The following is an 11,466-nucleotide window of genomic DNA, read 5'->3' as shown; positions in this document are numbered from 1 at the left end:
AAACAAACCAGAATTTTACTATTATTTCTTCCAGAAAACCCTCACCACCACCACCCAGACCCAAGCAATAATTCTGCATTCCCTACCCCAATTCCAAACCCCGTTTGCTAACTCATCAGCATTTAATCAGCGGCCCCAGCGATCGTTATCGCTTGATAGCCCTGCTAACTCAGTTACCAGCAGACAATCAGCAAATTCCCAGCACTGATCCCTAGCAAGGCAATTGGGCTCCAGCAGCAGTTTCACTAAGTGCTGATTCCTGCTCGATACCGCCCGGGGATGGGCAGCCCTGCATTTAAATGGCATTAGTGAGCGCCTCGCTATCTTTGTCCATCTCTTGCTGACTTTATGGGCTTCTCCACCACGGTCCCACTTCTTTATTGTGGGTTTGGATGGGTTGCCACACGTTCGCTGGTAAACAGAAGACTTCTGTGCCTCAGAGCTCTGCTCAGCCCCATGCTGGATGTTTTCCCACTCAGTCTGGGGAGATGCTGACCCCCTCCCATCTCCAAACCCTGCCCCTTTCCACCACTGCAGCATTCACCATCCCGGAGCTGCAACCCACAGAGCTTCGTACTTGCAGTTTTTGCACTTTAAGCCAAACAACATTCCTTTCCCACAGACGGTGCAGGTCTGGGACATCCAGTACTTGGTGGAGAACCTGCAGAAAAAAGGCAGAGAATGGTTCCTACAGCACGAACATTCAGATGTGTGCCGAGCCATGATTTACCCTTTGCTGTACACAGAAAAATGCAGAGGCACCTCTCTAAAGATGCCAGAGCACATCCCTGGGTCTCCCTTTGGGTTATGCAGAGCCTGCTACAAAGGACATCAAAGTGGGCACCAAGGAGGACGACCTGCAGCTTCCAACCTTTGCCCACCTGATGCTCTGTACATGGTTCTGAAATACCACCCCCCCCAGACCCAGCACTCAGCCTCCAGCCTAAACCAAGGTTATTTCAGCTCTACACCCTCCTGCAAGACAGGCAATAAACTGGAAATAGGAAATTTGCTGAAGGTTGGAAAGGTCATGGCCAACGCATAGCTTTTATTGATAGCAGCTCAAGCCTTATCTGACCCAAATCTGAGCTGAAATGACACTTCAGTGGGCTGCTGGCACAATGCAGCCAAGCAGGAGAAAGGGGGAACTTTTTGCTCTGGTGTTGTGCAATGGGAGGACACAGAGATGCCCATTACATCCAACACGCTGTGCTGAGGCTGCTGCAGGTCCCAGGGGAGCAGGGATGAGACAGGGATAGCTCTGGCGTCCCCACTGGTTGCCCCCATCCTGCATACCTGTGCTTTATGGAGTTGCCCAGGTCTCGGCGGGGGATCTGTGGGGACCAGCGAGGCACTGACAGCGTATCTATAGAGGGCAAGATGGGGAAATTACTGGGATTAATGCAGGAGAAAGCTGGAGGTGCAGAGGCACCAAAATATGAGGTTTTGCCAAACTTAGAGATAACCTGGAAGGCTCCTTTTTTTTTTTTTTTCCCCCTAGAAAAAGACCCATTGAGCTTTGAGTCTGGGGAAGTGGGCTCCTACCACTCCAGCAGCCTTGGGTCAGGGAGCGAGGCAGGAGATGCAGCAATCTTTGAAGAAAGGGAAAATGAAGCACAAATGGCACTGGCATCATTTATTAATAAGACATCACGCCTCTCACTTGCATTTCTGGCTGAACAAAAAAAGCTGAGCATCAGCCGCTTGGAAGCCAAGTGAACTCTTATCCAAACAGACAATCAAACAAGGAAAGCAGCCTCTGTGTACTTCAGCAGGGGGAAAGAGAGGAGAAAGGGCAGCGGGACCTCGGGTGGGTAAGAGAGGGGAGATGTGGGGTTGGGCTTCTAACAGCTGCAGTTCCAGCATCGGCTGGGCACGGGCAAATCCCTTGCTAAACACACGGCAGTGTGATCCCCGCCAGCAGCTGTTTGCTCTCAGATCCCACTTTAATATAGCAGGCAGCAGCACACTGTAATTGTGCTCGGGCTGAAGGTTACATTTCCATGCCCACACCCTTCGCTGTGCTCCATAAAGGATCTCCAAATCACCCCACATCACTCCTTCCTTGGCTTTTCCAGCCCTGGGGCACAGTTAGCAATTAAGATGTTTGAGGACTACAAAGTCAATTAAGATAATTGCTGCCCCTGTAGCCCATTTTACACCACTGCCTATTGTATTTTTATTACCATTTCCAATATTTTTGACTCGTGTCTCTCAGCACCACATCTCCATGGGGCCGATGCATTTTGGGGATGAATCTCAAAGCAGTCTATCCCCTAAGTGCCATTTTCCCACATGTAAATCACATGACACAAATAAAATCCACCCCCCTCCCCCATCAGTCCCAATCAAACAAGCCAGAACAGCTCCTCTCCCAAATTCAATTACCAGCTCTGCTTTAAGCAGCCACAATTTATTTGTACCAACTTTCAGCTGGTCCCAATTAAATCCAGCCATCCCAGGAAGGGGGAGACAGAAAGATGGCCGAGGCTTTTAATTACCTTCTAAATGTACTCATTGCAAAATTTATTAAAGTGTATTGGGGGGGGGGAGTTAACTTCTGAACAAAAATGAGGTCTGCATGCTTCATGGTTAATTATCTCCATTACAGGGGATGAAGCATGCAGAGCAGTGTGCCCAACAATAGCACTGCTGCCTGCAGGAGGGGAGCAGCACCCGGTACAGCCCCAAGGATTCAGGAGCTTTGTAAGTTAATTGGTGATTCTCTCCTTTCACCTGTTGTAGCAATTGGATGCATCAGTACAATGGGAAAGGCATTACAACAAAGGTGAGATGACAGAAGGACCGGTGTGATAGGAAGGTGCTACAAGGGAAGGAAAGAAGATTGCTCATGCATATCAGAAGATTCCAGATTAACAGGGGAAAGCTCCACCAAGGAAAGATCTCCAGAAAGAGCTCCTTCCCCAGTGGCAGTCAGCCCTCAAATGAGGTCTAAGAGGGATGCAGCCAGGCTCCATCCCTTCCTATCACACAGCTGAATTGCCTTCACCTGTGCTCCCAGGGCTGACCTGGTCCTTTCCCCAGGTGCTCAATCAGTGCTTCAGGCCGGAACTCAGCAGTTCCCATACACCTGTCATACATACCTGTGAGAAACAGGTATTCCTTTTGTCTCAGGTGTGATTAATTGAGGGCTGTGCCCAAGCAGAAAGTGGGGATGCTTTTGATAGATGCAAATTCTCCCATCCAAACCCCAAAGTCACCAGGATGAGAGGTCATCAGAAGATAAAAGCTTGTGGCCACTGTGGGAGCAAAGGATACAGGCCATTGCTGCAACAGAAAGGCCACTGTGAGGTTGGATCCCGTGCAGGTTTGGCATTGTCTGTGCTGCACCTCATTCATACCAAGGGGACTTTGTTTCCCCAGTGAGAGAAGAAGGCAGGAAAAACTGAGTAGTGAAACCACCCCCTTCCAGAACCCTAAAAACTGGCCCCATGCTGGCTGCACATCCACCTCCATGAAGCATCGTCAGTCCTGCAGCCAGGCTGCTGGTACCCAGTGTGGCAGTCCTGCACCCAAAGCACCCAAAACAACCATGTTACCCCCTGCCTCTCACAAACGGGCATGGCACGATTCATCTGAAGTCAACAGCCCACGCCTGACGGCTATCAGATGTGCCTAGAGACAGAGTAGGGGAAGGTGACAGCCGTGTCCGGCACGGCAGTGACAGCGGACAAGGGGAGAGGAGCCCCTGTCACCTCACAGCAGTGACAAGCACTGCTGATGGTTCCTTGAGTGGCACTCGTGCGCGTCACAGGTGACGGGGCTGCGATGCTACTGAGTGCTGATGGGGCCGTGACGCCCTCCTGGCCCCTGTTGGCTGTGGGAGGAGGATGCTGGAGCACCGCACTGCATGGATAAGGACAGGCAGAGATCCCGGATTTCATCTGTTTGGGGTTTCCAGCCCCAAAGGAGGCAGATGGGGAGGGATGGGCTTGGGGCTCAGCTCACCCTCACCAAATGCGCTGGGAGCATCATCTGTGGGTAGGTGCACAGAATATTTTTGCATAATTCAGGCTAAAAAAGGCATCCAACATGCCTTCTTCTTTAGTGTACACAGGACTGAAACATGCCACATCCCTCGGGTTCATATGGACTTGTGTCACACCAGAGCATGGGGATGTCCCTGCATTGTCCCTGTTGGGGGTGGAAGGATGTTCCACAACCCTGCGGGCTGAAACAAAACCTCAGTTCAGCAGCAGCAGCTGAGGCAACCAAGGCAGAACTATTCCCAGAGCATTTCTGGTTAAAAAAAAAGCAAAAGTCACTTCATAATAACAGCAGTTCCTCTTTGCAGCATGACAATCCTATTTATATGGCCAAAACGTCATGTTTGGTCAGTTAATTGACTTAAATGCTGGAATTGTGATCTTTCTTCCCATTGGGAGCATTGCAGGGCCAATCAGTCTTGCACAGAAAAAGTTGTGTTCTCAGGCTCAGCGCAGCCAAGATAGGAAACCCTACAAGAGCAAGACTTTGTCTGGCCACTGCACATAGCTCCACATACCAAGGGATGCTGCATGGCTCCTGTCATGCCACAGGCCACAGAAAGATCTTTCTGTGCTGTGGGAAGGCATTTAGCAAGGTCCTTGCACACGGAGGCTTCACACGTTGCTTCAGTTTGCAGAGGACAGACTGCATGTTTTTCCCTCCTGATACTTGTGGGTCACTGATTTCAAATGAACTGGGTTGCATTGGATTCTCATTTTCTTCTGCAGGATTGGACACAGCTGGAAGGAGAGCAGTGAGGACAGATGCTGCACATCAAGAGCCACATCCAAATGTCCTCAATGTCCCCCTGCCCACCACACCAAGGGAGGGAGCAGATACTTCTTTATTTCCATCCCCACCCCTGCAGCATCACCAGCAATGGGTCAGGATCATGATAGTTCCCTGCTTGTGGGCTCTCACCTGCTGCTCTCCCTTCTTTTACCTTCAGCATAATCTCACTGTCCTAAAGATTCTGGAAACGTTCAGAATAATTGCATCTGCAAGCAACTCTAGCAAATCTAACCCTGGGGAGAACACCCTTTGGAGGGGCACATGGACACAGGGGCCATCTCTGGGGACAGACCCTCAGGAAGGTTCTCAAGCCTGAGTGTGAATGTTGCCAAGCAAGCATTCTTCTGTTCTTCAATGCGTCTGAGGCCAAGCTACAATTCAAGGGCATCCCAAAAGTTATTTCTTTCTCTCTACTATTTGTTTTCTAAAAAAGTCAATTCAGATCTGAATTCCTAGGTATCCTGGCCCTGCTGGAAGGGAATTTCACCCCTCTGCTGAAATTTGTAAGAGGAAAGGGTCTTTCTGCAGTGCCAGCCTCTCCTTCATGTTCCAGCTGCAAATTCATTGCAATTATGGAAAATCCACAGTTTACAAACAAAAAGGAAGCATCCAACCCCACACCTGGGACCGGGAACAGTTCAGTCAGGAGTATGGTTCTGTTGTGAGCAATCAGATGAGAAGGTGAAAGGAAATACTCAGGAGACAGCTGCCTGTAATCTGAGAGACTGAGGCCCCGTAGGGCTGCTCCGGGCACCTCCACCCAACAGCGACAGCACTGCTTTGTTCTAATGCTTAGATAACAAGATCAACGCCAGTATTTACTACATCAGGCATGGAAGTGGTATTTTTCCCACTGGGTTTTTAAAACTATGCTCTTTGGAAAAGGAATACTGAAAGGAATACTGTGGAGAAGTTGGCTGTTGTGCTATGTCTGTGGCTTGAGGGTAGGGACAGGGACTCCTTGGGGACTGGGACAGGTTGGTGCACTGACTTTGGAGAAATTAAATTAAATTATGGAAAACCCAATCACACTAAAGACAAACAGGAAAACCCAGTGCCCCATGAGATGCTGAGAGTGATGTGCAGTCCCAAAGCATGCCTGGAGCTTCCCACAGGGCTCGTAAGGCTCCATCCCAGTGCCATGATCTTTCCACCTGAAGCAGGGAAAGCAGGCTGCCCTGGAGCCATTTACTCCTCCCCACACATAACCATGTTTCTGCACGGCTTGCAATCAGTCATCTTCACTCCACAACATAGCAAGCCCTGGTTTCAAGCCCCAATAAACCGCAGTTCTCCATCACCCTGCTGCAGCGCCAGCACCACGGCCAGCACCACGGCCAGCACCACGGCCAGCACCCGGCTGCTGCCTACAAGATGCACCCATAGCACCGAAATCCATGGGGTGGGAGCACAGCATACCTGCTTTGAGGTTTTGTCCCACCACCCTTCTCACCAACATCACCCCAGCCTGCTATCCGGGGGCTGCTCTGCCCCATCCACATCACACACAGAGTTGGGGCACAAGGGAAACCCAGGACACTGCTTGAAGTCAACACAAAGGTTCAGAAACAATGCAGAAACATGACAGAACCAGGAAAAATATGATTATTTTTGCCTTGTGCTTATTTTTTGCCTTGCATCCTATTTGCCTGCAGCGTGCTCGGTGCCCAGGACCAACAGACACATTGATGCTCTCCACAAGGAATGAGCGCCGTGGCTGAAGCTAAAACCTCTCAACAGGGATCAACCTCTCTCCATGGCTCACGTCAAGCTCCAAAAATGAACATCCGCATCAACAAAGCAAGTTGAAGGGCTGAGAGGAGTGAAATGAGAGGAGACACCTCTCCAGCAGCGCCAGTCATTTGCTACTCCATCACTTCTCATTGTATCGCCTTCCTGCTCTGCCACATTGCATCAGGTTATCACACCATGGGATGTAATCCAATGCTGATGCATGAGGAAGCCTAATGCAACCAGACACAGCCACGGTTTGCAGAGAACGGGCTTTAGTTCTCGGTTTCTGGTCCACTACCCAGAGCTGCAAGTGGAGCTCAGGCAGCGCTGCAGAGGAAAGAGCGATGCAAAAATACCCTCGCTGCAGGCAAATCTGCTGGCCATGCCAGCTAGCGTCAGGTAGCTGGACATCTCCCTATAAATAGCATCGATGCTCCTGGAGCTGCTGCCAGCTCCCACTGTGCCCAGCACCAAGGAAGTGGGAGCAAGAGAACACTAGATGTGTCCTCAGACCAAATGGCAGCTGATAAGGGTGAAGGAGGGGAGCGAGAAAGAAATGGAGCTGGATGGTCTTTAAGGTCCCTTCCAACCCAAATCGTTCTGTGATTCCATGAAATTACAAGGTCTTTGAAATTTCCAACATTCAAGATCCTGTATGCATGCACCCAGTGTGAGATATAGGGCAAAGAGAAAAGCCACCATTGCTGGGGGCTGAGCATCACATCTCATTGCTAACATCTTCCAATCCTACAGAATGAACTGAGGTACACCAAAAAACAAGGGCTGTGACCAGCTGCTGAGCTCCACCTCCATGGGTTTGCATCGGGCTTGGCATCAGCAGGTGCCCAACCCCAACACCCAACACAGGCACCCAACCTCAACACCCAACTCCAACACTCAACTCAAGCACCCAAACCCAACGCCCAACCCCAGCATCCATGCACAAAGGCAAAGCAATGGCTGCAACCACAAAGGAGCCCTTGAAAATCCCTCTCAAGCAGCAAAAGGTAGCACAGGGAAAGCACAGGGATTTTCCAAATCAAAGTAGCCAAGCTCCTGCCCCTATCTTGACACCAGCAATATTGCAATACCATCATCAATCCAATTGCTTTTGCATGGCTCAACAATTATTACAAGTCTTTTGGCACATATACAGACACACATATTCAGGTTTGCAGCCCTGGTGCCCCCTCGTCCCCCCCTGCTGCGACTCACTTGCAGAGAAGGTGGCTTCAGTGTGGACAGGAGGTGTGGAGGGCAGGAACGGAGGGTACCCCACAAAGAAGGACCTCAGGGAGCGCTCAGAGAGCAGTGGTGAGCGCTGTGCAGGGATGTTCTCACAGCTGCCCACACTGTTGTGGATCTTGAGGTTGAGGGGCTTGTTCTTCTTCTTTGTTCTGGGAGAGGAAGGAGGAGAGAGGAGTGAGGAGTGAGGAAGTCTGGGGGTTTCCCCCACCATGCAACCAAGAAGCAATTCTCACAGAGGGGGACGCTGTGCTGCCCCAAAAGTCTGTGGGATAATTGGACCCACAGCACTGTGAGAAGTTTCAATCCCTCCCTGCCGTCAACAAAAAAAAGGTAATATGTGTGAAATATTAAGGAAAACATTGCATTCAAGAGCTCCGCCATCCACAAAACCCAGCTGCAAAGGGTCAGTTGGTCCAAAACCACTGTCAGCCCCCACTCTGCTCATCCATGTCCCTGAAAACCATCCCTGTCAACACAAGGATGTGTCAGACATCAGTGACCTGAAGGCACAAATTACAAGGATGGGACAGAATAGAAATAGAGATGGGATACAATAGGATAAGGATACAAATAGGGATGGGATGGGTTGGGAGAGGATAGAATGGAAGAGGAGAGGAGAGGAGAGGAGAGGAGAGGAGAGGAGAGGAGAGGAGAGGAGAGGAGAGGAGAGGAGAGGAGAGGAGAGGAGAGGAGAGGAGAGGAGAGGACACCCCAAATTGGAAGGGACCCACAGGGATCAAACAGGCAGACAGGACTATGTAAAAACTAAACCATACATTTCAGATTTCCCACTCCAGCCTGCCCGCATGGATTGGTGATCCAATAACACATGAATCTTCAAAAGCCTTTCCACGAGACCCCAGGGATTTTTGCTGTGCTGTTTGGGGAAAAAAAGGTCTGCTGTGCCCCAAATCAGACACTGGGAAAGGCAGCTCAGCCCTTTCAGTGGATTTGGGACAGAAACTTCCTTTTGAGCAATAGTCCTATTATCAAGAAAGACTCCTGGGTGTGGATAGGGGATGTCCTGCATGCCTAACATCACAGCGCCAACGGTGAGCCAACGGTACGGTTAGCATCGATGTGCAGTCAAATTACAGCCTTTTCTTCAATCCACTGCATTTGTTTCCTGGCTATATTGTTATAATCCTAATTAGACTGAAAGCAACGTGGGAGTGGAATGAATTGTGGCACCTCTGCAGCAGCAGCTGGGTGAATCCAGCTGCAGCCCAGCAGGGAAACCCACAGCATCTGGCCCCAGAGCCCAACCAAGCACCTTTCAACGTTGTGCAATGCCACGATGCACTGTGCAATGCCAAGAAATGCTGTGCAATGGCATGTTGTGCTGTGCAGTGCCAAGAAATGTTGTGCAACACCATGCTGTGCTGTTCAGTGCCAGGAAATGCCACACCATGTCATGCTGCACCATGCCACGTTGCACCGTGCAATGGCACGCCATGCCATGTAATGCTGTAGAGGGGCATAAAACCCTGCATCGCTCTCTAGAAACTTTCCCCCTCTCCTTCCCCTGCTCACCAGCCACAGCCCCCAAGCACCCACATGCTTTTCCACCCGCTCCAGGTCTTGCTCTGCCCTTGCTCCAGCAGCACTGACCGGAGCACCCGGGCATCTGGCCCTGCCAATTGGTAGGAAATGAGCACTCTGCACTTGCCAGCCCGCGTTAGCATATGAAAATTAACCCACCCTCTAATAAGCTAATTGTTTCCTTGCACAGGAAAAGCCGCTGCTGCCTTTAGGGTCCCTGTAATAACTTTACTGAGAGCACAGGGCAGGCAATTGCCTGCAGCAATGCAGTGCACGGCAGCCCCATTGTTGATGCCAGTCATGCCTTGCGCCCATCCCAACCCTAAAATCCCATCCTTTTAAGCAAATGCACAAACCAACAGGTTGAGGGAAAGTTCAATGGCCCCCAGAGCCTGTCTGACCCCTGCTCCCCACCCTGACCCCTTCATCCCCTCCCAACCCCTGCACCCCAACCCAACCCACCTTCCCATGCACAACCCATGGCACAACCACCAGGTTTCTGCTGAAGCCCCCGGTGCAGCTCCCCCCAGCCCATCCCAAAGCATTTCCTGCAGCACTGTGATTAACCACTAATCTCATTTTTTTTCCACCCATAAATCAGTTCCAGACCAAATATTTACCGAGAGCATCATTTCCTCACCAAGCAGAGCTGGTGACAGCTTTCGTTATTAGGAAGGATGAGTGATTTTGGAAAGAGAGAGATTTTTCTCTCTCTCTCCCTGTTTCTTCAGAAAAAAATAATAATAATAAAAATTAATAATAATAATAAACATGCAACAAAGCCCTGACACTGCCACCCAACTGGAGAGGGTCAGCACTGGTCCTGTTCTCCATCTTAAAAGAGGGGATGGGGAGGAGAGACTTGCTGCTCCTGAGGAGGGGATGGGATGCTGCTGCTGGAGCATCCTCCTGCAGAAATGTTCATGGGGACGGGTGTCCCCTGGGGAGCTGACAGCTTGACAGACAGACAGACAGACCGACCTTTGCAGGCTGGAGGCAGCGTGCTGAGGATACGGAGCAGCTCCCTTCTGGCTGCTGCTTGTTTACCATAAACTCCACTCCCTGCGACAGCAGAAGCCAGGACACTGCTCCATGCAGCATGGGGCAAGGAGCTTAACAGCAATCCAACCCCAAAGGAGGGGGCACAGAGCCCCACAGACAGCTGCATGGGGACACTGCCCCAGGGCCTCACTGGGGCTAACCAGGATTCTGTGAGAGTGGGGTGCAGGATGTAGGCTGCCTTTGGGGTTGATGCGTCTAGAGGTGTGCTAACCCAGCCCCACCTGCAACCCCACGTGGGGGGAAGGGAAGGTAACCCCTATAAGAACCCTATAAGGTGGTGGTGTGGAGAAGGCATGGCGGCATGACGGGCAGTGCTGCAAGAGTTCTGCAGAGCCCGGTGAGGGCTATTTAGATGGCAGCGATAGTGTCCAACGTCACAGTGTGGGGAGCAGCGTCCTGCAGTCACAGCTGAGTGACCACTGAAATGAGCCTTGACCTGCGCTGTGGAGCTTGTGATAGCCCACTTATTACTTTTTTTTTTTTCTAAGCTTTCTGTAAAGCAAACAGAAGCACCAAGAGCACCCCCCTCCAGGCTCGAAGCTCAAAGCCCATGAAACTTGAGAATACCAGAGTGACAGCGCTGCATCACACCCATGGGCTACACCACACCCATGGGCTACACCGCACCCATGGGCTGCACTGTCATGGGGACAGGAGCCCATTCCTCAAGCCAGTTCCAAACTGGGAGGAAAACCCCAAATCCAAACACCACACCAATTTCCTTTGCCAGTTCCTAGAATCATGAAATCATTAATGCTGGAGAAGACCTCTAGGATCCCCAAGTCCACCTCCGTGCCCACTGACCCTCGGTGCCACATCCCCACGGTTCTGGAACACCTCCAGAGATGGTGACCCCACCACGCCCTGGGCAGGCTGTGCCAATGTATCACCTCCATTTCTGACAAAAATTGCCTCCAAACCTTTGTTTCCCCCCTCACTGTACCCATTTATGCCACAGGCCATATAGAGAATTACAGAATCATAGAATGGCCTGGGTTGAAAAGGACCACAGTGATTATCCAGTTCCAACCCCCTACTGTGTGCAGGGTCGCCAACCAGCAGCCCAGGCTGCCCAGAGCC

General features: G+C 51.0%; 1 protein-coding gene across 1 annotated transcript in view; it reads right to left on the bottom strand.

Moving 5' to 3' along the window:
• Positions 1–117: 117 nt before the first annotated feature.
• LOC104909287 (kinase suppressor of Ras 2-like) overlaps positions 118–11,466 on the bottom strand; it is a 12,020-nt gene continuing 671 nt past the window's right edge. The window contains exons 2-4 of the mRNA XM_019620944.1: positions 7,750–7,931; positions 1,297–1,366; positions 118–661 (exon numbers count right to left, since the gene is read on the bottom strand). Coding sequence (XP_019476489.1) covers positions 541–661; positions 1,297–1,366; positions 7,750–7,931 — 373 coding nt within the window. The 3' untranslated portion in view covers positions 118–540. The remainder of the gene's footprint in view (positions 662–1,296; positions 1,367–7,749; positions 7,932–11,466) is intronic.

Source organism: Meleagris gallopavo, chromosome 17 (assembly GCF_000146605.3).
Source record: "Meleagris gallopavo isolate NT-WF06-2002-E0010 breed Aviagen turkey brand Nicholas breeding stock chromosome 17, Turkey_5.1, whole genome shotgun sequence".
Classification (NCBI taxonomy): domain Eukaryota; kingdom Metazoa; phylum Chordata; class Aves; order Galliformes; family Phasianidae; genus Meleagris; species Meleagris gallopavo.
The sequence above is the reverse complement of the archived record's forward strand: the minus strand, read 5'-3'. Positions and strand labels throughout refer to the sequence as shown.